We start from the raw sequence: 23,967 nt of genomic DNA, 5'->3' as shown, positions 1-23,967 counted from the left end.
GGAATGGAAAGGCTGTACTTATGCCAATTTATAATGGGCACAGTGTGGTGCACAAGACCTGAGTGGGCTCCTTAAAATTGACTAGCACATTTAAAGTTTGTATTGGCAAGTTAAATTTGTTATATTGGCATTCTGATTGCAGCATTAATTTTTGATGCTGTTTGGACCTGATTTTTAACTTTCTTTTGCATTCCAAAATTTAATTTCAAATACATTCCTTACAATCACATTTCTTCCAGTTGCTATTTTGCTGCAGCCAAAAGGTGGCCAGAAGGGGAATTACATTGGATGTTTTAGTGATGCTCTTAGATTACATAAGAACATAAGAAATAGGAACAGGAGTAGACCATTCGGCCCCTTGACCCTGCTCCGTCATTCAATAAGGTCATGACTGATCTTCTTGTGTTTTGATTTCCACATTCCCATCTAACCCCGATAACCATTAAAACCCTTGCCTAACAAGAATCTGTCTATCTCTGCCTTAAAAATATTCAATGACCCCACCCCCCACCGCCTTCTGAGGCAAAGAGTTCCTAGGCCACACAACCCTCTGAGAGAAAAAAATTCTCCTCATCTCTGTCCTAAAAGGGTGACCCCTAATTTTAAAACAGTGTCCCCTAGTTCTGGACTCACCCACAAGAGGAAACATCCTTTCGACGTCCACCTTCTCAAGGCCTTTCAGGATCTTGTATACTTCAATTAAATCACCCCTCACTCTTCTAAACTCCAGTGGAAACAAGCCCAGTCTGTGCAACCTTTCCTCATAAGACAACCCACTCTTTCCAGGTATCAATCTAGTAAGCCTCCTCTGAACCGCCTCCAATGCATTTACATCCTTCCTTAAATAAGGAGACCAACACTGCGCACAGTATTCGAGGTATGGTCTCACCAATGCCCTGTATAACTGAAGCATAACATCCTTACTTTTATGTTCAATCCCTCCCGTAATAAAGGATAACATTCCATTAGCCTTCTTAATTACTTGCTGTACCTGCATACTAACTTTTTGTGACTCATGTACTAGAACACCAAGATCCCTCTGCACCTCAGAATTATGCAGCCATTCTCCATTTAAGTAATACTCTGCTTTTCTGTTCTTCCTGCCAAAGTGAACAACTTCACATTTTCCTACATGAAACTCCATTTGCCTGATCCTTGCCCACTCACTCAACCTATCTATATCCATTTGCAACCTCCTCATGTCCTCTTCACAACATACTTTCCTACCTATCATTATGTCATCTGCAAATTTAGCTATCGTGTCTTCACTCCCCACGTCTAAGTCATTGATGTAAATCATAAAACGTTGAGGCCCCTGCTGTGGGACTCCAGTCATCACATCCTGCCAATCTGAGAAAGATCCATTCATGCAAACTCTCTGCTTTCTGCCAGCCAGCCAATCTTCTATCCATGCTAATATGTTACTCCCTACGCCATGTGCTTTTAATTTCCCTAATAATCTTTGATGTGGCACCTTATCAAATGCCTTCTGGAAATCCAAATACAGTATGTCTACAGGCTCACCTTTATCCACTGCACATGTTACTCCTTCAAAAAACTCCAATAGATTGGTTAAACATTACTTTCCTTTCACAAAACTATGCTGACTCTTCCCGATTGCCTTGAGGTCTTCTAAGTGCCTAGCTACAACCTTCTTAATGATCAATTCTAACAACTTCCCCACGACAGATGTCAAGCTAACTGGCCTATAGTTTCTGCCTCCCTCCCTTCTTGAATAGAGGGGTCATATTTGCTACTTTCCAGTCTGATGGAACCTTTCCAGAATCTAGCGAATTTTGGAAAATTAACACCTCATTAACTACCTCATTAGCCACCTCTTTAGGAGAAGGAAGAGCACTTCTGGGGGTTGTGGTGGAGTGGAGGGTGGGGGTGGTAGGGGAACAAGCAAGCATGTGTCCCTATATGATGCAGGCAACAGTCCTCATCACAGGATTATCATTTTGCTGTCCTTTCCTGGGCACGTCAAAAAGAAAATTATCTTCAGCACCTACACTTCTCAAAAGGGGCTGCCGCACAAATTTCCTATTTCTTAAAGACTAATCTTCATACAGAAAAATAGAAAGCAGAACATTGCATTTCACAACCTCAGGACATCCCAAAGCTCTTTACAGCCAATCAAGTACTCAATGTTGCAATGTCGGAAATCCAGAAGGCAATTTGCTCCCACAAGCAGCATGGTGTTAATGACCAAATCATTTGTTTTTAGATGTTGATTAAGGGGTAGATAATTGACTAGGAGACTGGGGAGAACTCCCAGGCGGATACAGAGGAAAGTATTGTTTCAGCATTTGTAAAGCTTAAATATTTGTCAGAATTTTGTCAACAAGGCAAGATAATTATATTTATGCAACGTCTTATCACAACTTTCAGCGATGTCTCAACATATAGTATCTTGAAGGCATAGTTATTGTTTTTACACAGATACACTGCTTCGATGTTCAGGCGTGTGGACTTTTGTAGCACATTTCTACTTGCCTGTTCATTGCCACAGCTTCTTCATATATCCAGTATGTTGCATTAATGATAATGCTTTTCTTATTTCCACCCGCAAGCTTCAAAGCCCGTGACTCTATGAAGATCTCAATACCATAAGTCATTTGTTTGGATAATGTTAACACCATTCTAAGATCTTAACTTATGAAGATGACTCAGTTCATTCTTGATTTTTGCAACTATGAATAGTATACTGAGAGCAGTAAAAATAGTCATGTCTGCAATATAAATTGTTTTATCAGATGAGTAACCCAATGCCTATGGGCACGATTAGTACTGTATATTGACCAAAAAAAAACACTCCCCATGACAAATATACCTCAAATAGATTTTAAGCAGGCACTGTCATGACCACCTGATACTTAATTCGTCAAGACCCAACTGTTAAGGGAGCTTCTGGAGCAAGTTAGCGTTCACATGAAAACAGTTACAGTGACCGACAGGAAACAATGACTGGTGTGGAAAGCTACCGCTTTTCCCAGGACTTAGCCCATGTTTACTTCACGATATTTTCACTTTTCTGCTTCAAACTATTTGTGAAAATCAGCCTAGCCATCCTGAGCCACTTCTACATCGTCAAAGGGAACCGCAAGGAAGCAGCACGGATAGCAGCAGAGTTCTACGGTGCTACCCAAGGGCAAGGTAAGTTTGGTTTTGGCTGCCTTGCCGAGTCTGTAGTTTAGGCATCGTTTTACCGCCTTTCATTCATGTATTGGGAAAGAGACAGCAACAATAAACAAGGGGGCATTGCTTGACATGCTGCATGCATTTGACGTCTTCCGCCGTCGCCACACTAAAACTTTTTCCTATGTTTCAATGCAAAAGAAAAACCTCTAACTTCGCTCACAATTTTGACTGAGGTCTGGCATTTGTTTCTGACATTCAACATTCCTGCAATGCCTGCCAAGTATTGGTCATACTGTCCACTGCAGAGCAGTCCTTATTTGATATTATGGTTGCCATCCCCGACCTTCTTGCTCTTTGTAAATTATGTACTATTTTCTGTGCTTTATCTTTGTGTTTGTACAGCCATTAGTCCTGAGGCTACCATGTGCGAAACAGTGATGAAATATGTAGGAAAAATCCATTCATCATCCATTTAGTTAATCAAATTTAAAACTGTGAATGTCATGAGCTATCATTAAATATAATCAAGGCATTTATTTAAATTGATCAAATAATGTATACTCTCAATGGTTAACTACAACTCATGTGGGTTGTTTTTTTGCTGTCATGTACCAGAATTAATTTATGGTAAACATACCGTATAACATTAAACCCAATTGAAAATAAAGGTTAAAATTACATCGGAGTGTTCATATGACATTCCTCCACTGGAACTTTGACCAATTTAAAATTAGCCCCTCTGTTAAAATAGCAGACAGGAATGTCATGTGAATGTGCAAAGCATTTGTACCCTTATGTCCTGACTAGTCAATACCAAGCTTAAATGTTCAAGTTACCATGAACTAGCAAATAGTTGATTTGGTGTATTCAGTAATATTACACAAGATAGACCAAAAACAAAAAAATCCAAGGTTATCCAGGTTTTGTCTGTCAACTTAAAAACAATGGGCTGAATTTTACGACCCCCTCCTGCCTACAGGATTTTCCGGTCCCGCTGAAGTCAATGGACTCTTGAATGGCTCACCACATTTCCCAGTTCTGTCCCCGTCATGATAGGGGCCGTAAAATTCTGCCCGGATTTGTCAAAAATCGTACAACACCAAAGGATCAAAATTCATCCCACTGACCCAGTGACGGCACTTTCGAGGCGCAACTTAGTTGGTCTGCTCTCCTGTTCTTTCCCAGTATCCCTGCGTTTTTTTTTCTCCTTCAATTATTTATCCATTTCCCTTCTGAAAGCGATGACGGAGGGATTTTCTTATGAGGAGAGGTTGAGTAAGTTGGGCCCGTACTCATTGGAGTTGAGAAGAATGAGAGGCGACCTTATTGAAACATATAGGCTTCTTAGGGGGCTTGACAGGGTAGATGCTGAGAGGATGTTTCCCCTTGTGGGAGAGCCTAGGTCCAGAGGGCATAATCTCGGAGTAAGGGGTCGCCCATTTAAAACAGAGATGAGGAGGAATTTATTCTCTCAGAGGGCAGTGAACCTGTGGAATTCTTTACTGTAAAGGGCTGTAGAAGCTGGGTCATTAAGTACATTCAAGATGGAGATAGACAGATTTTTAATCAGTAAGGGAATCAAGAGTTATGGGGAAAAGGCAGGAAAGTGGAGTTGAGGATTGTAAGGTCAGCCATGATTTCATTGAATGGCGGAGCAGACTCGATGGGCCGAATGGCCTACTTCTGCTCCTACGTCTTATGGTCTTATGGTCTATGTACCCATCACTCTGTCTGGACGCGCATTCTAAATCCTAATCATTTGCTGTGTAAAAACAATTTTCCTCTTTTATTTATTCATTCGTGGGATGTGGGCTTCGCTGGCTAGGCCAGCATTTGATTGCCCATCTCTAATTGCCCTTGAGAAGATGGTGGTGAGCTGCCATCTTGAACTGCTATAGTCCATACAGTGTAGGTACACCCACAGTGCTGTTAGGGAGGGAGTTCCAGGATTTTGACCCAGCGACAGCGAAGGAACGGCAATATATTTCCAAGTCAGGATGGTGAGTGACTTAGCGGGATACTTCCAAGTGGTGGTGTTCCCATGTGTCTGCTGCCCTTGTCCTTCCAGATAGTGGCTGTGGGCTTGGAAGGTCCTGTCTAAGGAGCCTTGGTGAATTCCTGCAGTGCATCTTGTAGATGGTACACACTGTATGTCAGTGGTGGAGGGAGTGAATTTTTGTGGATGTAGTGCCAATCAAGTGGGTTGGCTTTGTCCTGCGTGGTGTCAAGCTTCTTGAATGTCGTTGGAGCTGCACTCATCCAGGCAAGTGGAAAGTATTTTATCACAGTCCTGACTTGTGCCTTGTAGATGGTTGACAGGCTTTGGTGAGTCAGGAGGTGAGCAGCTCACCTCAGGATTCCTAACCTCTGATCTGTCCTTGTAGCCACAGTATTTATATGGCTAGTCCAGTTCAGTTTCTGCTCAATGGTAACCATCAGGATGTTGAAAGCGGGGGATTTAGCAATGGTAATGTCATTGGATGTCAAGGGGCGATGGTTAGATTCTCTCTTGTTGGAGATGGTCATTGCCTGGCACTTGTGTGGCGTGAATGTTACTTGCCAATTGTCAGCCCAAACCTGGATATTGTCCAGGTCTTGCTGCATTTGGACATGGACTGCTTCAGTATCTGAGGGGTCGCAAATAATGCTTAATATTGTGGAACCATCAGTGAACATCCCACTTCTGACCTTATGGTGGAAGGAAGGTCATTGATGAAGCAGCTGAAGATGGTTGGGTCTAGGATACTACGCTGAGGAACTCCTGAAGTGGTGTGCTGGAACTGAGATGATTGACCTCCAACAGCCACAACTATCTTCCTTTGTGCTAGGTATGACTCCAACCAGCAGAGAGTTTTCCCCCTGATTTCCATTGACTCCAGATTTGCTAGGGGTCATTTATGTCACACTCGGTCAAATGCTGCCTTGATGTCAAGGGCAGTTACCCTCACCTCTGGAATTCAGCTCTTTTGTCCATGTTTGAACCAAGGCTGCAATGAGGTCAGGGGCTGACTGACACTGGCGGAACCCAAACTGAGCATCTGTATGCAGGTTATTGCTAAGCAAGTGCCGCTTGATAGCACTGTTGATGACTTATTCCCTCAGTTTACTGATGATGCAGAGTAGACTGATGGGGCAGTAACTGACTGGGTTGGATTTGTCCTGCTTTTTGTGCACAGAACATACCAGGGCAATTTTCCACATTGCTGGGTAGATGCCAGTGTTGTAGCTGTACTGGAACAGCTTGGCTAAGGGCGCGGCATGTTCTGGAGCACAAGTGTTCAGTACTATTGCTGGAATATTGTCAGGGCCCATAGCCATTGCAGTATCCAGTGTCTTCAGCTGTTCCTTTATGTCATGTGGAGTGAACCGCATTGACTGAAGATTAACATCTGTGATCCTGGGGACCGCTGGAGGAGGCCGAGATGGATCATCCACCTTGCACTTCTGGCTGAAGATTGTTGCAAGTGCTTCAGCCTTATCTTTTGCACTGACATGCTGGACTCCCCCATAATTGAGGATAGGGATATTTGTGGACCCTCCTTCTCCAGTGAGTTGTTTAATTGTCCAGCACCAGTCTAGCAGCTATGTCCTTTAAGACATGGCCAACTCGGTCAGCCAGAGTATATTCTGCATCCTTGCCACCCTCAGTGCTTCCTCCAAGTGGTGTTCAACATGGAGGAGCACTGATTCGTCAGCTGAAGGAGGGCGGTACAGGGTAATCAGCAGGAGGTTTCCTTACCCATGTTTGACCTGATACCATGAAATTTCATGGGGTCCGGAATCGATGTTGAAGACTCTCGGGGCAATTCCCTCCTGACTGTATACCACTGTGCCACCACCTCTGCTCAGTCTGTCCTGGCGGTGGATCAGGATATACCAGAGATGGTGATGGTGTTGTCTTTGGTTCTGCTGCCAATCACCATAAATCTTTGCCCTCTGGTTATCAACTCTTCAGGCACTGGAAACACCTACTATTTAATTACTCTATCTAAATCCGTCATGATTTTAAACATCTCTATCTCATCCCCTCTTAGCCTTCTCTGCTCTAAGAAGAAGAACCCAAAATTCTCAGTCTGTCCATATAACTGTATTCGCTCAGCCCCAGAACCAATCTAGTAAATCTCTCTGTACCCTTTCCAAAACCTCCACATCGTTCCTAAAGTGTGAAACATAGAAACTAGGAGCAGGAGTAGGCCATTCGGCCCTTCAAGCCTGCTCCGTTATTCAATATGATCATGGCAGGTCCTCTATCTCAACACCATATTCCTGCTTTCTGTCCATATCCCTTGATGCTCCTAATATCCAAAAAATTATCAATTTCTTTCTTGAATATGCTTAGTGACCCAGCATCCACAGCCTTCTGTGGTAGAGAATTCATCAGGTTGACCACCCTCTGAGTGAAGAAACTTTTCCTCATCTCAGTCCTAAATGGCCTGCCCCGTCCCCTGAGACTGTGGCCCTGGTTCTATACTCCCCAACCAGGTGAAACATCCTCCCTGAATCTACCCTGTCTAGCCCTGTTAGAATTTTTTACGTTTCAATCAGATCCCCTCTCATTCTTCCAAACTCTAGTGAATAGAGGCCCAGTCGATCCAATCTCTCCTCATACGACAGTCCTGCCATCCCCGGTATCAGCCTAGTGAACCTTCGCTGCACTCTCTCTATGGCAAGTATATCCTTTCTTAGGTAGGGAGACCAAAACTGCATGCAATACTCCAGGTGTGGTCTCACCAAGGCCTTGTATAACTGCTGTAAGAGATCCCTACTTCTGAACTCAAATCTTCTTGCAATGAAGGCCAACATACCATTTGCCTTCCTAATTGCTTGCTGCACCTGCCTGTTTGCTTTCATTGACTGGTGTTCAAGGGCACCCAGATCCCTTTGTACGTCCACATTTCCCAATATATTGCCATTTAAATAATACTCTTCCTTTCTGTTTTTCACATCGAAGCATATAACTTCACATTTATCCATGGTATACTGCATCTGCCATGTGTTTTCCCACACAGACAACTTGTCTAAATTGCCCTGAAGCCTCCTTGCATCCTCCTCACAACTCACAACGCCACCCAGTTTTGTGTCATCAGCAAACTTGGAAATATTGCATTTGATTTCCTCATCCAAGTCATTTATATATATAATGAACAGCTGGGGCCCAAGCACTGATCCCTGCGGTACACCACTAGTCATTGCTGCCATCTGGAAAAAGACCCATTTATTCCCAATCTCGGTTTCGGTCTGTCAACCAATTCTCAATCCATGCCAGTACGTTACCCCCCGATCCCATGTGCTTTAATTTTGCCCACTACCGCTTATGTGAGACCTTATCAAAAGCTTTCTTGAAATCCAAATCCACCAAATCCACTGGTTCTTCCTTATCTATTCTACATCCTCAAAAGACTCCAGTAGATTATTTAAGCACGATTTCCCTTTCACAAACCCATGCTGACTTTAATTACATAGACACTAGGAGCAGGAGTAGGCCATTCGGCCCTTCGAGCCTGCTCTGCCATTCATCCTGATCATCCAACTCAATAGCCTGCTCCCGCTTTCTCCCCATGTCCTTTGATCCCTTTCACCCCAAGAGCTATATCTAACTCCTCCTTGAAAACATACAATGTTTTAGCTCCAACTACTTTCTGTGGTAACAGGCTCACCACTCTCTGGGTGAAGAAATTTCTCCTCATCTCAGTCCTAAATGGTCTACCCTGTATCCTCAGACTGTGACCTCTGGTCCTGGACTCCCCCACCATTGGGAACATCCTTCCTGCATCTACCCTGTCTAGTCCTGTTAGAATTTTATAGGTTTCTATGAGATTCCCCCCTCATTCTTCTGAACTCCAGCGAATATAATCCTAACCGACTCAATCTCTCCTCATATGTCAGTCCCACCATCCCAGGAATCAGTCGGGTAAACCACTGCACTCCCTCTATAGCAAATACATCTTTCCTTAGGCAAGGAGACCAAAACTGAACACAATATTCCAGATGTGGTCTCACCAAGGCCCTGTACAATTGCAGCAAGACATCTCTGTTCCTGTACTCGAATCCTCTGGCTATGAAGGCCAACATACCATTTGCCTTCTTTACCGCCTGCTGCACCTGCATGCTTACCTTCAGCGACTGGTGTACGAGAACATCCAGGTGTCGTTGCACATTCCCCTCTCTCAATTTATAGCCATTCAGATAATAATCTGCCTTCCTGTTTTTGCTACCAAAGTGGATAACCTCGCATTTATCCACATTATACTGCATCTGCCATGCATTTTCCCACTCACTCAGCTTGTCCAAATCACACTGAAGCATCTCTGCATCCTCCTCACAGCTCACCCTCCCACCCAGCTTCGTGTCATCTGCAAATTTGGAGATATTACATTTAGTTCCCTCATCTAAATCATTAATATATATTGGGTATAACTGGGGTCCCAGCACAAATCCCTGCGGTACCCCATTAGTCACTGCCTGCCATTCGGAAAAAGACCCGTTTATTCCTACTCTTCGTTTCCTGTCTGACAACCAGTTTTCTATCCATTTCAATACACTACCCCCAATCTCATGCGCTTTAATTTTACATGTCAATCTCTTATGTAGGACTTTGTCGAAAGCCTTCTGAAAGTCCAAATAAACCACATCCACTGGCTCCCCCTCATCAACTCTACTAGTTACATCCTCGAAAAATTCCGGTAGATTTGTCAAGCATGAATTCCCTTTCATAAATCCATGCTGACTCTGTCCGATTCTGCCACTGTTTTCCACGTGCTCAGCTATTAAATCTTTTATAATAGATTCTAGAACTTTCCCCACTACCGACATTAGGCTGACTGGTCTATAATTCCCTGTTTTCTCTCTACCTCCCTTTTTAAATAGTGAGGTTACATTAGCTACCCTCCAATCTATAGGAACTGTTCCAGAGTCTATAGAATCTCGGAAGATGACCACCAATGCATACACTATTTCTAGGGCCACTTCCTTAAGTAATCTGGGATGTAGATTATCAGGCCCTGGGGATTTATCGGCCTTCAATCCCATCAATTTCCCCAACACCATTTCCCTACTAATAATGATTTCTTTCAGCTACTTCCTCTCACTAAACCCTGTGTTCCTCAACATTTCTGGTATGTTATTTGTGTCCTCCTTTGTGAAGACAGAACCAAAATATGTATTTAGTTGGTCAGCCATTTTGTTCCCCATTATAAATTCCCCTGTTTCTTATTGTAAGGGACCTACGTTTGTCTTCACCAATCTTTTTCTATTCACATACCTATAGAATCTTTTACAGTCAGTCTTTATGTTCCCCGCAAGCTTACTCTCGTACTCTATTTTCCCCTTCTTAATCAACCCCTTGGCCCCGCTTTGCTGAATTCTAAACTGCTCCCAATCCTCAGGTCTGTTGTTTTTTTTGGCCAATTTGTATGCCTCTCCCTTGCATCTAATACTATCTCTAATTTCCCTTGTAAGCCATGGTTTGGCCACCTTTCCTGTTTTACTTTTGCAACAGACAGGAATAAACAATTGTTGCAGTTCACCCATGCGCTCTTTGAAAGTTTGCCATTGCCTATCCACCGACATCCCTTTAAATAACGTTTCCCAATCCATCATAGCCAACTCGTGCCTCATACCATCGTAGTTTCCTTTATTAAGATTCAGGACCCTAGTCTCAGAATCAACTACATCACTTTCCATCTTGATTAAGAATTCTATCATATCATGTTCGCTCATCCTCAAGGGGCCTCGCACAAATAGATTGCCAATTATTCCTTTCTCATTCCACAATACCCAGTCTAGGATGACCTGTTCTCTAGTTGGTTCCTCAATGTATTGGTCCAGAAAAACATCCCATATACACTCCTCGTAGTTCCCTTTATTTAGATTCAGGACTTTTACAGTCAGTTTTTATGTTCCCTGCAAGTTTACTCTCATACTCCATTTTCCCCTTCTTGATCAACCTTTTTGTCCACTTTTGCTGAAATCTAAACTGCTTCCAATCCTCAGGCTTGCTGCTTTTTCTGGCAATTTATATGTCTCCTTTTTGGATCTTATACTATCCCTAATTTCCTTTGTAATCCATGGTTGAGCCACCTTTCCTGTTTTATTTTTACGCCAGACAGGAATGAATAATTGTTGTAATTTATGCATATGTTTATTGCCTATCCACCGTCAACGCTTTTAATAAGGTTCCCCAATCCATCATTGCCAACTCGTGCCTCATGCCCTCATAGTTCCCTTTATTTAGATTCAGGACCCTAGTTTCAGATTCAATTTCTTCACTCTCCATCTTAATGGACAATTATATCATTTTATGGTCGCTCCTCCTCAGGAGACCTCGCACAACAAGATTGTTAATTAATCCTTTCTCATGGCACGATACCCAGTCTAGGATAGCCTGCTCTCTTGTTGGTTCCTCAACGTATTGGTAAAAAAAACATCTCGTACACACTCCAGGAAATCCTCCTACACAGTATTATTGCTAGTTTGGTTTGTCCTATCTATGTGTAGATTCAAGTCACCCATGAATACATTTGTACCCTTATTACATGCATGTCTAATTTCCTGTTTAATGCCTTCCCTTACATCTCCGTTACCGTTTGCGGGCCTATAGACAACCCCAACCAACGTTTTCTGCCCCTTGATGTTTCTTATCTCCACCCAAGCAGATTCCACATCATGATTTTCTGAGCCAAAATCCTTCTCCACTATTGCATTGATTTCCTCCTTTACTAACAGTGCTACCCCATCTCCTTTCCCTATTTGTCTGTCCTTCCTGAATATTGAATACCCCTGGATGTTCAGTTCCCATCCTTGATCACCCTTGAGCCATGCTTCCGTAATTGCAACTATATCATAACCGTTTATATCTATTTGTGCTGTTAATTCATCTACCATATTGCGAATGCTCCGTGCATTAAGACACAATGCCTTAAGACTTGTCTTTTTAACCTTGTTAATCTTCTTAGCTTTATTTTGCACTATGACCTCATTTGTTTTCTGCCCTTGTTTTTTCTGCCTTCCACTTTTGCTTCTTGCTTTTTTGTCTTTCGTTTCTATCCTTGTTTCTCCCTCCTCTGTCTCCCTGCTCAGGTTCCCATCCCCCTGCCATTCTAGTTTAAACCCTCCCCCACAGCACTAGCAACACCGTTCCCCCCACCCCTCCCACAAGGACATTGGTCCCGGTCCTGCCCAGATGCAACCCGTCCTATTTGTACTGGTCCCAGCTTTCCCAGAACTGGTCCCAATGTCCCAGAAATCTGAATCCCTCCCCTCTACAGCATTTCTTCAGCCATGTATTCATCCGATATATCCTGTTACTTCTACTCTCGCTAGCACGTGGCACTGGTAGTAATACTGAGATTACTACCTTTAAAGTCCTACTTTTTAATTCACATCCTAACTCCTTATATTCAGCTTGTAGGACCTCATCCCTTTTTTCACCTATGTCGTTGGTACCAATATGTACCTTGACCACTGGCTGTTCACCCTCCCCCTTCAGAATGTCCTGCAGCCTCTCCGAGACATCCTTGACCCTGGCACCAGGGAGGCAACATACCATCCTGGAGTCTCTTTTGCGGCCACAGAAATGCCTGTTTGTTCCCCTTACTATTGAATCCCCTGTCACTATAGCCCTGCCACTCTTCTTCCTCCCCTCTTGTGGTGCCCAGAATTGGACAAAATGCTCTAGCTGGTGATGAACCACTTATGTAGATCTAGTGTAACTTCCTGGCTTTTATATGTCTGTATTTTTGGAGCCCAAGCTCCCATATGCTTTGTTAATTAATTTGTTAACCTCTCCTGACACCTTCACAGATTTGTGCACAAGTACCCCCAGGAATCTTTGTTCTTGCCCTGTCCCCCTCCTTTAAAATGATATCTTTAGCTTATATTGTCCCTCCTCATTTTTCCTTCTAACTCATTACTGCATTGAATTTTATCTGCCTTGTGTCCACCCATTCCAACATCCTGTCTATGTCCTCTTGAAGTCTATTGCTACCTTACTTATTGTTTACTACGTTTACAGGCAGGGTGGCCAAACCCTGGTCAAAAATTTACAGGACACTTTAGCTTGCAGGAGCAGATCTGAAAGAGTGGGAGGTGTTGGGTTGGGGGGAGTGTCGGGGGGGCTGTTGCCGAGGTTGTTCGAGTCAGAGATTGGAGAGCATAGCGTGCTGCGCATGTGCGGGTGCGTACTGTGTTGGCGGGAAGCTCGAACCTCTCAGTTACAGGACAAACAGCATCCCAGATGCAGGCAGCCCAGGATACAGGACAACCACCCTGAATTTGGAATGATCCAGCGAAATCCGGGACAGTCAGTTGCCCTGCTTCCAAATTTCATGCCATCTGCAAATTTCAGAATTGTTCTCTGTATTCCCAAGTCCAAGTCATTAATGTATATCAAAACTGCAGTGGCCCTAGTACTTAACCTTGGTAAACTCCACTGTACACTTGTCTTCATCCTGAAAAAAACAAGACATCACCATATGTCATTGGTTTCTATCCCTTAGTTAATTTTATATCCATGCTTCCACTGCCCTTTTATCCTATGGCCTTCAATTTCCCCAACAAGCTTATAGAGTCATAGAGGTCTACAGCACAGAGAAAGGCCCTTTGGCCCATCGAGTCTGCGCTGGTCAAACAAGTACCTAACTATTCTAATCCCATTGACAGCCAACATGCAGCATCTGCGGAGAGCGAAAAATAGAGTTAATGGTTCAGGTTGATAACCTCTCCAGCTCTTTCTGTTTTTAGTTCAGATTTCCAGCAATGTTCTGCTTGTGTTTTGGTTGTGGAACTCCGTGCTAATCCAGTTGTACAGCTACCCTGCAGCACCTCTTCTAAAAATCCATTGGTCATGTGTGATCGATATTCCATACACCGCCTTGAACATTCACTCCCTCCACCACTGACACACAATGGCAGCAGCAAGTACCATTTACAAGATGCACCGTAGCAACTTGCCAAGCGTCTGTCAACAGCACCTTCCAAACCCATGACCTCTACCAACTAGAAGGACAAGGGCGGCAGAAGTATGGGAACATCGCCAGCTTCAAGTTCCCCTCCAAACCACACACCATCCTGGTTTGGAACTATATCGCTGTCACTGCGTCAAAATCCTGGAACTCCCTCCCTAATAGCACAGTAGGTGTACTACACCACATTGGCTGCACCCTTTTAGGAAGGCAGTGCACCACCACTATCTCAAGAGCAATCATTGATTGGCAATAAATGCTGGCCTTGCCAGTGATGCCCATCCCATGACTATAAAACTAAAATAGCAGCATTGAACACGACCGTGATTTACAGGGGGTAATCATTAACAAGGAACACTTCTCTGCCACATTCACACAGATACTCACTTGTAACTGAATTGGTGCTGAATAGAAATCAGGATCAGGAACCCTAATTGACTTTTCTTGCCTTCTCCCTAACCCAGGAGTACTGAGGTCAATTGTAACAACTTTAATGACACCTGCTTCAGATTAAGAAACTCAACAAAGACAAAGCAGTCAAAGCTGAGACATTCCTGGTCTATTTGTTTGAGTTACGCAGTCGATAAGGCCATTAAGCTACCAGGGAAGCCCCAGTAGCAGTTATAGCAACATCAAACACCACATTTTGATGCTTACAGGCTCTCCACCCAATGAGCTCATGGTCTCGAACAGACAACCCATTTGCTGGACAAATGAAAAGGAAATTAGAAGCTAAATCCGCCCATTTTACAGTCATTCATATAGTGCCAGCAAATCAGTTGTGTCATTGTGGAGGCATTTTGTTTATTATAACTCAGGGGATGTGGGTGTCACTGGCAAGTGCCCATCCCTAATTGCCTTTGAGAGGGCCACATGAGCTGCCTTCTTGAATACAGCTGAGAGTCTTGCTAGGGAAGGACAGCAAGATTTACTTCCTGAAAGGACAGCGAACCAAATCATTTTTTATAATCATCGGTAGTTACATCATCACCATCGCTGATACCAACTCTTTGTTCAAGATTTGATTAATTGAATTTAAATTTTCCTGCTGCCATGGTAGGGTCTAGTTTATTAGTTCAGGCCTCTGGATTACTTGTCTAGTAACATAACTACTAAACTAACGGCTCTCCTATTGTGCATAGGTGCACATGACCTAAAAGGAAAAGCGATTCGAGAAATAACAAAACGAAGTGCCAACGTTAGTGTGATGCATGAAGTTCAGCATAAAAGTACACATTTAAACTCAATGTACTTTAATTTCAGTACAATGAAAGCAAATGGCAGACAATTACCATTGACTGACAGTGGTTTCCATCAACCAGTTTAAATATATATCTCATAAAACATAATGACATTTATGTTACAATGTAAAGTAGTTTCTTTGTTTCCTTCCAACCAATCAACATCTCAAGACTGCCAGTGTGTTTAATTCGTTAAGCCTTCTTATACTGACATAGTTAAATTTGCCAATCGTTCACTATCCAGATACATGTCTACTTCATTCATGCGCAACATTCCAACCTCCCAAATGACTTCTCGTTTACTGCCCAATAGAATTCCTGGTCTAAGTATAACAATTGTAACATTAAAGTGCGAGCTATGATTACAGGGGTGTAGTGTAGTTAGGAATTTTGGAGGAGCGAGACATTTAGAAGTGCCAAGTACAGAAATCACTAAAAGATACTGGACAGGTACAAACAATAATTGAAGAGGCTAATGGAATGTTGGCCTTTATCACAAGGGGACTGGAATACAAAATTATATAAAGCTCTGGTTACACCCCGTTTAGAGTACTGTGGTCAGTTTTGGGGACTGTGTATCAGGAAAGGCATATCGGCCTTGGAGGGGGTGGAGTACAGATTGACCAGAATGATACCCGCTAAAAGGGTTAAATTATGAGGACAGGTAGCATAGGCGAGACTTGAGCTTACAAGTATGGGGCGATCAATCGAAGTGCTTAAGATGATTGAAGCAGTTGATAGGGCAGATAGAGAGTAACTGTTTCCTCCAGTGGAGCAGTGCAGAGCAAGAGGGTATAACCTTAAGATTAGAACTAGACCATTCAGGGGTGCTTTCAGGAAGCACTCCTTCACATAATTGATGTGCCATTTATCTCATGGGTGCTTGCAGGATCTTGTGCCCAAAAGCTCTGACTTGTTTTCCTATACAAGCATTGTATATCAAAGCAATTCATTGCATGTGTAGTGCTAGGAGACACTTCTGAAAGTTGTAGCGAGGTGATATATAAATGCAAGCCTTTCTTCTTTCAATGTCATTAGCTAAACATCTATCGGATATGAGGTCAAATTAATTTACTGAACAACGTTGCAATGAGTTACTTAGGTTATGCCATTGTAAGCTCATAAGTAGCCTCATAGTAGCCTCATGCTAACATATACCCAGGAGATATGTCTGAGCTTTAATTTTTTATGACTGAATAAACTACCATGCTGTGAAATGAGTCAGAAGCGACTTAGTAATACTTTTATTTCCAGTCACCACAAATGTCCAAGCTCCATTTCCCAATGCAGACTCTGAGCAGTTGTTGGGCTCTGACTGTCACTAGATATTCTCCCGTTGCCTCACATTCCAAGTAGATCATCATTCTATTAATAGTGTGAGTGGGAACTTGACTTCTTTCCAGGTAAGAATCAAAAGAATCCATCTGGAATCCAAAGAACCTTTGTTGGAGCACATTCATGATCTGGCAGCTACTTGATCACCAGTTGGATGGCTAATTAAAGTCCTCCTTAAAATGGCTCCTATGGCTTTGGGTTATTTTATTCTCTTGAATCCTACACATACCATACCCCAGTCCTGACAACAGAGATGGTATGCAGACACATTTTCCGAAATATTAAGATGACATTCAGACGTAGTTTTCTCTCATCCACATGTTTGCTTCTGGACCCAGTTATTTTCTCCCTCATAATTTTCAGGCATTGTGTGGTAAACTCTGGGAATGCACACTGGCAAAGTTTAGTAGTGTAAAGAGAAAGAAATATATTCAGGGAACGCATACGAGACATAAGGCTTTAGAACCATAGAATGATAGGAAGGTTACTGTGTAGAAAGAGGCCATTCAGCCCATCGTGTCTGTGCCAGCTGAAAATAAGGAAAAAGAAACTAACCGCTCATTCTAATCCCACTTTCCAGCACCTGATCCATTGCCTTGCAGGTTACAGCACTTCAGAGCCGCAACAGATGCCTATCACCCTCTCAGAGAAAACATTTTTCCTCATGTCCTCTCCTTTTACCAATCACCTTAAATCTATGCCCCATAGTAATTAACCCCTCAGCTAAGGGAAACAGGTCTTTCCTATCTACCATATCTAGGCCTCTCATCATTTTGCATACCTCAATTAGGTCACCCCCTAGTCTCCTCCAATACTTCCTCTCTCACTGTGCTTATTGTATCTAATATTTCACACTCCTCCTCTTTAACTAGAATGTCTGCATCATCCCTCTCCTTAGTGAAGACAGAGACAAAATACTCAGTGAGAACCCTGTCCCCATCTTCTGCATTAGCCCACAAGTTGCCATTTAAATCTCTGATAGGCCCTACCTTTTCCTTAGTTATTCTCTTGCTCTTAATGTACTGGTAAAATATCTTAGGATTTTCTTTGATTTTACCTGTCAGTATTATTTTGTATCCTCTCTTCGTTTTCCTAATTTCCATTTTTATTTCACTCCTGTATTTTCTATACTCCTCCAGACTTTCTACAGTATTAAGTCTTTGTGACTGTCATAAGCTTTCTTTTTCTGCTTTATCTTGGCCTGTATGCTTCTTGATAACCAGGTGGCTTTAGATTTGGCAGTACCACCCTTTTTCTTTGTGGGGACATGTTTACACTGTGCCCGTAGAATCTCGCCTTTGAATGCCTTCCACTGATTTGACACTGTTTTCCCTTCTAATACTTATATCCAGTCCATTCTCGCCAGCTCGCCTTTCAGCTTTGTAAAATTTGTCTTCCCCCAATTTAGAACTTTTACTCCTGTTCCATCTTTGTCCTTTTCCATAATGATGCTAAATCTAACTATATTATGGTGACTATCTCCAAAATGGTCCCCCACTGCTACTTCATCCACTCGCCCAACTTAATTTCCTAAGTCTAAATCTAGAATTGTGCCCCCTCTTGTTGGGCTTGTTACATGCTGGCTAAAAAAGTTCTCTTGAATGCAGTTCAAGAATTTGCACCTTTTGTGCCCTTCACACTGTTCATATCCCAGTTGATACTAGGATAGTTGAAGTCCCCAACGATTACTGCCCTATTGCTTTTGCACTCAGAAGCCTGTCTACATATTTGCTCTTCCAACTCCCTTCCACTATTTGGGGGTCTCCAGTACACTCCTAGCACTGTGGTTGCCCCATTTTTTATTTCTGAGCTCAACCCATATGGCCTTATTTGATGTTTCATTTAGTCTATCATCCCTCCTCACAGCTGTACTTGATTCTTTAGCCAATAATGCTACACTGCCACCGTTTTTTGTCCCCCTTCCTGTCCTGCCTGAAAACTCTATATCCAGGGATGATGATCTGCCATATTTTGCCCCTCCTTAAGCCAAGTTTCCATTATAATGATGATATCATGCTGCCATGTTTCTATCTGTGCCCTCAGCTCATCGGCTTTATTTACTATGCTTCTTTCATTTACATATATAGCTTTTAACACTGCCAAATTCCTGTGCTGTACACTTTTTAACCTGTGCTGCTTCTGTCTTTCAGTCACTCACTAATTCTCCACCTCCTGTTCCCTGCTCTGAATTTGCCCTCAGGTTCCCATCCCCTGCCAATCTAGTTTAACCCCTACCCCCAACAAAAGCACTAGCAAATCGCCCTGTGAAGATATTCATCCCAGTCATGTTCAGGCTTGTACAGGTCCCACCTTCACTGGAACAGGTCCCAATGCCTCAGAAATCTGATGCCCTCCCTCTTACACCAGCTTTCCAACCACATGTTTATTCACTCAATTCTCCTATTTCTATGGTCATATCACAAATATCTTTGTCATGCTCTTCATCATGCTTCTATTCTTATCACTTTCATCCTTATTATATTGCGTATTCATATTCCATCACTGCCCTTTTATATTTTTGAGTTCACCTTTCCTTTCAGATTCTCTACTTCACTTAGCTGAAGATGCTGGTGTAATTTCAGGGAGGGAAGAAAAAAAAGACTTGAATATTTATAGTGCCTTACACAACCCCAGCATGTTCCAAAGCAGTTTACAGCCAATGAGGTACTTTTGACGTGTAGTCACTGTTGCAATGTAGGAAATGCAGCATCCAATTTGCACATAGCAAGCTCCTACAAAAAATAATATGATAACGATCACACCATCTGTTTTATTGATGTTAGTTGAGGGCTAAATGCTGACTAGGGACAGCAGGGAGAATTCCCTGCTCTTTTTGGAAATAGTGCCATGGGATTTTTTAGGTCCACCTGAGATTACAAGACTCCTCTGCAATGCAATCCCTCTATACTGCCATTAGAGTGCAAGTCTAGATAATGGCCTGGACATTTTCTACTGAGGCAGGTAGCTCGAGTCAGGAAGTTTCCCGGCTCACCACACCCACCTCAGAAGAAAGGCCCCGGAACGGGTAGGATCTTTGCTCAGGGGGCATGGAAGGGACCTTCCAACCACAACAAAAAATAAAAAAATAAAAAATACCTAGAAAAACTCAGCAGGTCCGGCAGCATCAGCAGAGAAGAGTACAGTTGACGTTTCGAGTCCTCATGACCCTTCAACAGAACTGAGTAAAAATAGGAGAGGGGTGAAATATAAGCTGGTTTAATGGGGGGGTGGGGGGGGGGGGTTGTTGGGACAAGCAAGCAGTGATAGAAGGAGATAACCAAAAGATGTCACAGACAAAAGAACAAAGAGGTGTTGAAGGTGGTGATATTATCTAAAAGAATGTGCTAATTAAGAATGGATAGCAGGACAAGCAAGGTAGCTCTAGTGGGGGTGGGGTGAAATAAGACTTAAAGGGCATAAAAGGTATAGATAAATGATCGGTGGTATACATTAAAAATAATGGAAATAGGTGGGAAAAGAAAAATCTATATAAATTATTGGAAAAAACAAGGAGGAGGGGGAAGAAATGGAAGGGGGGTGGGGATGGAGGAGGGAGTTTAAGATCTAAAATTGTTGAACTCAATATTCAGTCCGGAAGGCTGTAAAGTGCCTAGTCGGAAGATGTGGTGCTGTTCCTCCAGTTTGCGTTGAAACCTTCCAACCAGTTTGTCTTGGCACTAACTTGCCTCCTTGGCCATCTCTGAACTGCTTATGGGGATAGCGAGCCTGACTCGATACTGCCCCTGCCTCCCTGGAGCGAAAATAGTGTATGCAGGGGCCATTTATATGTAGATGGATCTGGCAAATCAGGGAATTTCCCAACTCAAGCTTTCTCCCTCATTAGCAAAAATACTTCAGTTGATGTTTCATCAAAAATTGGAAAAGTTAGGGTGCAACAGGTTTTAAGCAATTGAAAGAGGGAATTGGGGGGAAAAACAACAAAAGGGAAGATCTGTGATAGGGTGGAAGGCAGACAAGATTAAATGGCAAAAGGGAGTGGTAATGAGAACAAAAGATATGTCTAGAGGAAGTGTGAATGGCAGAATCATGAATATCTGCCGTCTGAAAGCCAAAAAATGGAAAAACCAAAAACAGGAAAGAGAAAGAAAATAAATTGGTGGCAGAAATTACTGCCTGCAATTGTTGAACTCCATGGACATGATCGAGGGCCCTGTTAACCACAGTGGAGCTGGGGGAGAATCTGTGTTTAGGAAAAAGGAAGACAAATCAAAAGCACTGATGAGGAAGATTGCATTGCTTGAAAAGCTGCAATGGAGACAGAGAAACGGAGAATGGAATAGAGTATTTACAGGAAGCAGGCTGCGAGGAAGTGTAGTTGAGGTAGCAGTGGGCATCAGTGGCCTTATGGTGAATACTGGTTGATAGCCTATTCCCAGAAATGGAGACAGAGAAGTCGAGGAAGGGAAGGTAAAAGTCAGAGATGGACCATGTGGAGATGATGGAAGGGTGGGCTCTGAGTGCCCCTAATTGCCCTTAAGATAGGTGGTAGTGCGCTGCCCACAGTGGCGGTGAGCTGCCTTCTTGAACCGCGGCAGTCCACCTGTAAGTACACCCAGAGTTATTTTTCCTGTAGCACTAATGAGGAGAACCCTGCAGATTAGAATGGACAGGGTAAAAGCAAAATACTACGGATGCTGGAAACAAAAACAAAACTTGCTGGAAAAACTCAGCAGGTCTAACAGCATCTGTGGAGAAAAAGTTAACGTTTTGAGTCCAGATGACTTTTCTTCAAAACTAAAGAGAAGTAGAAATGTGGTGAAATATATACTGTATAAGGGGGGGTGGGACAGATGAAGCTGGATAGAAGGCCTGTGATAGGTGGAGGCAAAGGAGAGATTTCAAAAGATGTCATAAACAAAAGGTCGAAGGGGTGTTGATGGTGGTGATACTGGCTAAAGGAGGTGCCATTGGTGATATTAAGAGTAGAAAGCAGGGTGAGCCAGTGACAGATGGCCTTAGCGGGGCTGTGGTGGGGGGAGGGGACGGAGTGGGAGCAAGGATCAAAACAGGCTAAAAGGTGGGGATAAAACAATGAGTGGAAATAAATTTTAAAAATAATAATAGAAATAGGTGGAAAAAATATATATATAAAAATTTTAAAATATTTGAAAAAGGGCGAACAAAAAGGGGTGGGGATGGAGGAAAGAGTTCATGATCAGAAGTTGTTGAACTCAATGTTAAGTCCGGGAGGCTGTAAAGTGTCTAATCGGAAGGTGAGGTGCTGTTCCTCCAGTTTGCGTTGAGCTTTACTGGAACATTGCAGCAGGCCAAGGACGGACATGTGGGCATGAGAGCAGGGTGGAGTGTTGAAATGGCAAGCGACAGGAAGGCCTGGGTCATGCTTGCGGACAGACCAAAGGTGTTCCGCAAAGTGGTCACCCAGCCTGCGTTTGGTCTCTCCAATGTAGAGGAGACCGCATTGGGAACAGCAGACCAAATTGAGGGAAGTGCAAGTGAAGCACTGCTTCACCTGAAAGGGGTGTTTGGGCCCTTGGACAGTGAGGAGGGGGGAAGTAAAGGGGCAGGTGTTGCACCTTCTGCGATTGCATGGGAAGGTGCCGTGGGAGGGGGTTGAGATTTAGCGGGTGATGGAGGTGTGGACCAGGGACAGGGTGCGCCTTTGTCATTTTGGTCCATAAGACATAGGAGCAGAAATTAGGCCATTTGGCCCATCAAGTCTGCTCTGCCATTCAATCATGGCTGATAAGCTTCTCAACCCCATTCTCCTGCCCAGTTTTATTCTGTTGCAGCTTATCTGTTGTGGTTTAATACAGGTACATAACTAGAAATGCAAATTTAGAGGGCAATTAAGAGGTAATAGTGCTGTGGATCTGAAATCACACCCAACAGATTCTTTGGGAATTAGAGAACCAAATGTACCTTTACAACAATCCCAGTAGTGTCTTGATCATTATTAATGGTTAGCATTTAATTTGTGATTAATTAATTGAATTTAAATTCCCTCCAGCTATCGTGGTGGGATTTGAACTTATACCTCCGAGGCCTTTGGGTTACTAGTCCAGTAACATTGCCACTATGCTACCATCCCCCTATTTCTGGAGTAAGTAAAGCCAAACTCATATCTATTCTGCTATTCTTAAATTGCTGTCACCTCGCAGCCACTGCAGTTCAGAGCAACAGGAATTTGTTTAAGGTTATCTGAGTGTTTACAGCAAATCAGGTTTTTTCGTCAATGTAGGCCCAGTCTTGTGATCAAAGCCACAATTGATGTCACTGAATGAATCTAATTAGGTTCCCTGATTCTCATAGGTCTTAAATAGCTTTGCGAGTGAACGATAACAATAAAATGGGGAGGAGCCTTGTGACCTGAGTGGCTTGAAGCAAAACATGCCTTCCAACAACAACTTATAATGTTGATTTTAAAAGAATGCAGAAGTCTAGGCAAACATTTAAAATTGTAAAAAGGGAGAAACGTGATGGAATTTATGCCATTGAAATGGGGGGTGGGGGGGGTGGAGGAAGAACAAAACGGGAGTTCTGGGATAGGGTAGAGGGTGGGAGAGTTTAAATGACAAAGATGTCATGTGACAAAAGGCAAAGGGAGTGATCATGCCTGTAGTAAAGGTACAGAGCGTCAGTCTAGAGTGAACGTGAATGACAGAATAATGCAGCTCCGTCCGAAAGCAAAAAATATGAAAAACAAGATTTACTCTAAGTCAGGGCCACAGGGGCAATCCTGCAGTATCTGCAGATCCAAAGTTGGAGGTGCTGACTGGCCAAAAGAGGCCACAGTAGATCTTTAAAGATTACTTCTCTCAGAATTCCTGTGTGGGCCATGGGGAGCAGGAGGCCTTAGCCTCCTCCAAGTTTGCTGTGGAACCCTTTGCCCCATTCCATACACCCCACTCCTGACCCTCTTAAGCCTCTGCTTTTAGTGACTGCCAGGGATTGCTCTACACAAGTACAGCCCCATGCACACCTCTCAGTGCTTCCAGCTCAGGACTGCTGCAAAGAAGACATGGCCCCGAAAGGCAAGAAGACTGCAGCCCCCAGTTTTAATGACACCTCCCTCGAGCGGCTTTTGAATGCCATGGAGGCCCGCTGTGATGTCCTCTACCCTCACCCTGACTGCAGGATTGAGGGACAGCTACATTACCACTCTGCCTTGGTAGGCAATGGCAGTGGTGATCACTGCCAATGCTGCACAGAAGAGGCTGGCCATCCAATGCAGATAGAGGATGAATGAATTCATCCGTGCTGCCTGGGTATGGCAACCATCTCAGCACTCTAAACTCACACACTCAAGC

At 43.3% G+C, this 23,967-nt stretch overlaps 1 protein-coding gene across 2 annotated transcripts in view; it reads left to right on the top strand.

The window, feature by feature from the left end:
• The first annotated feature begins 2,914 nt into the window (after window positions 1-2,914).
• The window catches only part of asb5b (ankyrin repeat and SOCS box containing 5b), a 59,703-nt gene continuing 38,650 nt past the window's right edge, over window positions 2,915-23,967 (top strand). For both annotated transcript variants that reach the window (XM_078561756.1, XM_078561732.1), the window contains exon 1: window positions 2,915-3,156. In XM_078561756.1, the coding sequence (XP_078417882.1) occupies window positions 2,964-3,156 (193 nt within the window). In that variant the 5' untranslated portion in view covers window positions 2,915-2,963. The remainder of the gene's footprint in view (window positions 3,157-23,967) is intronic.

Source organism: Cetorhinus maximus, chromosome 2 (genome assembly GCF_964194155.1).
Source record: "Cetorhinus maximus chromosome 2, sCetMax3.hap1.1, whole genome shotgun sequence".
In the NCBI taxonomy this organism is placed as follows: domain Eukaryota; kingdom Metazoa; phylum Chordata; class Chondrichthyes; order Lamniformes; family Cetorhinidae; genus Cetorhinus; species Cetorhinus maximus.
The sequence above is the reverse complement of the archived record's forward strand: the minus strand, read 5'-3'. Positions and strand labels throughout refer to the sequence as shown.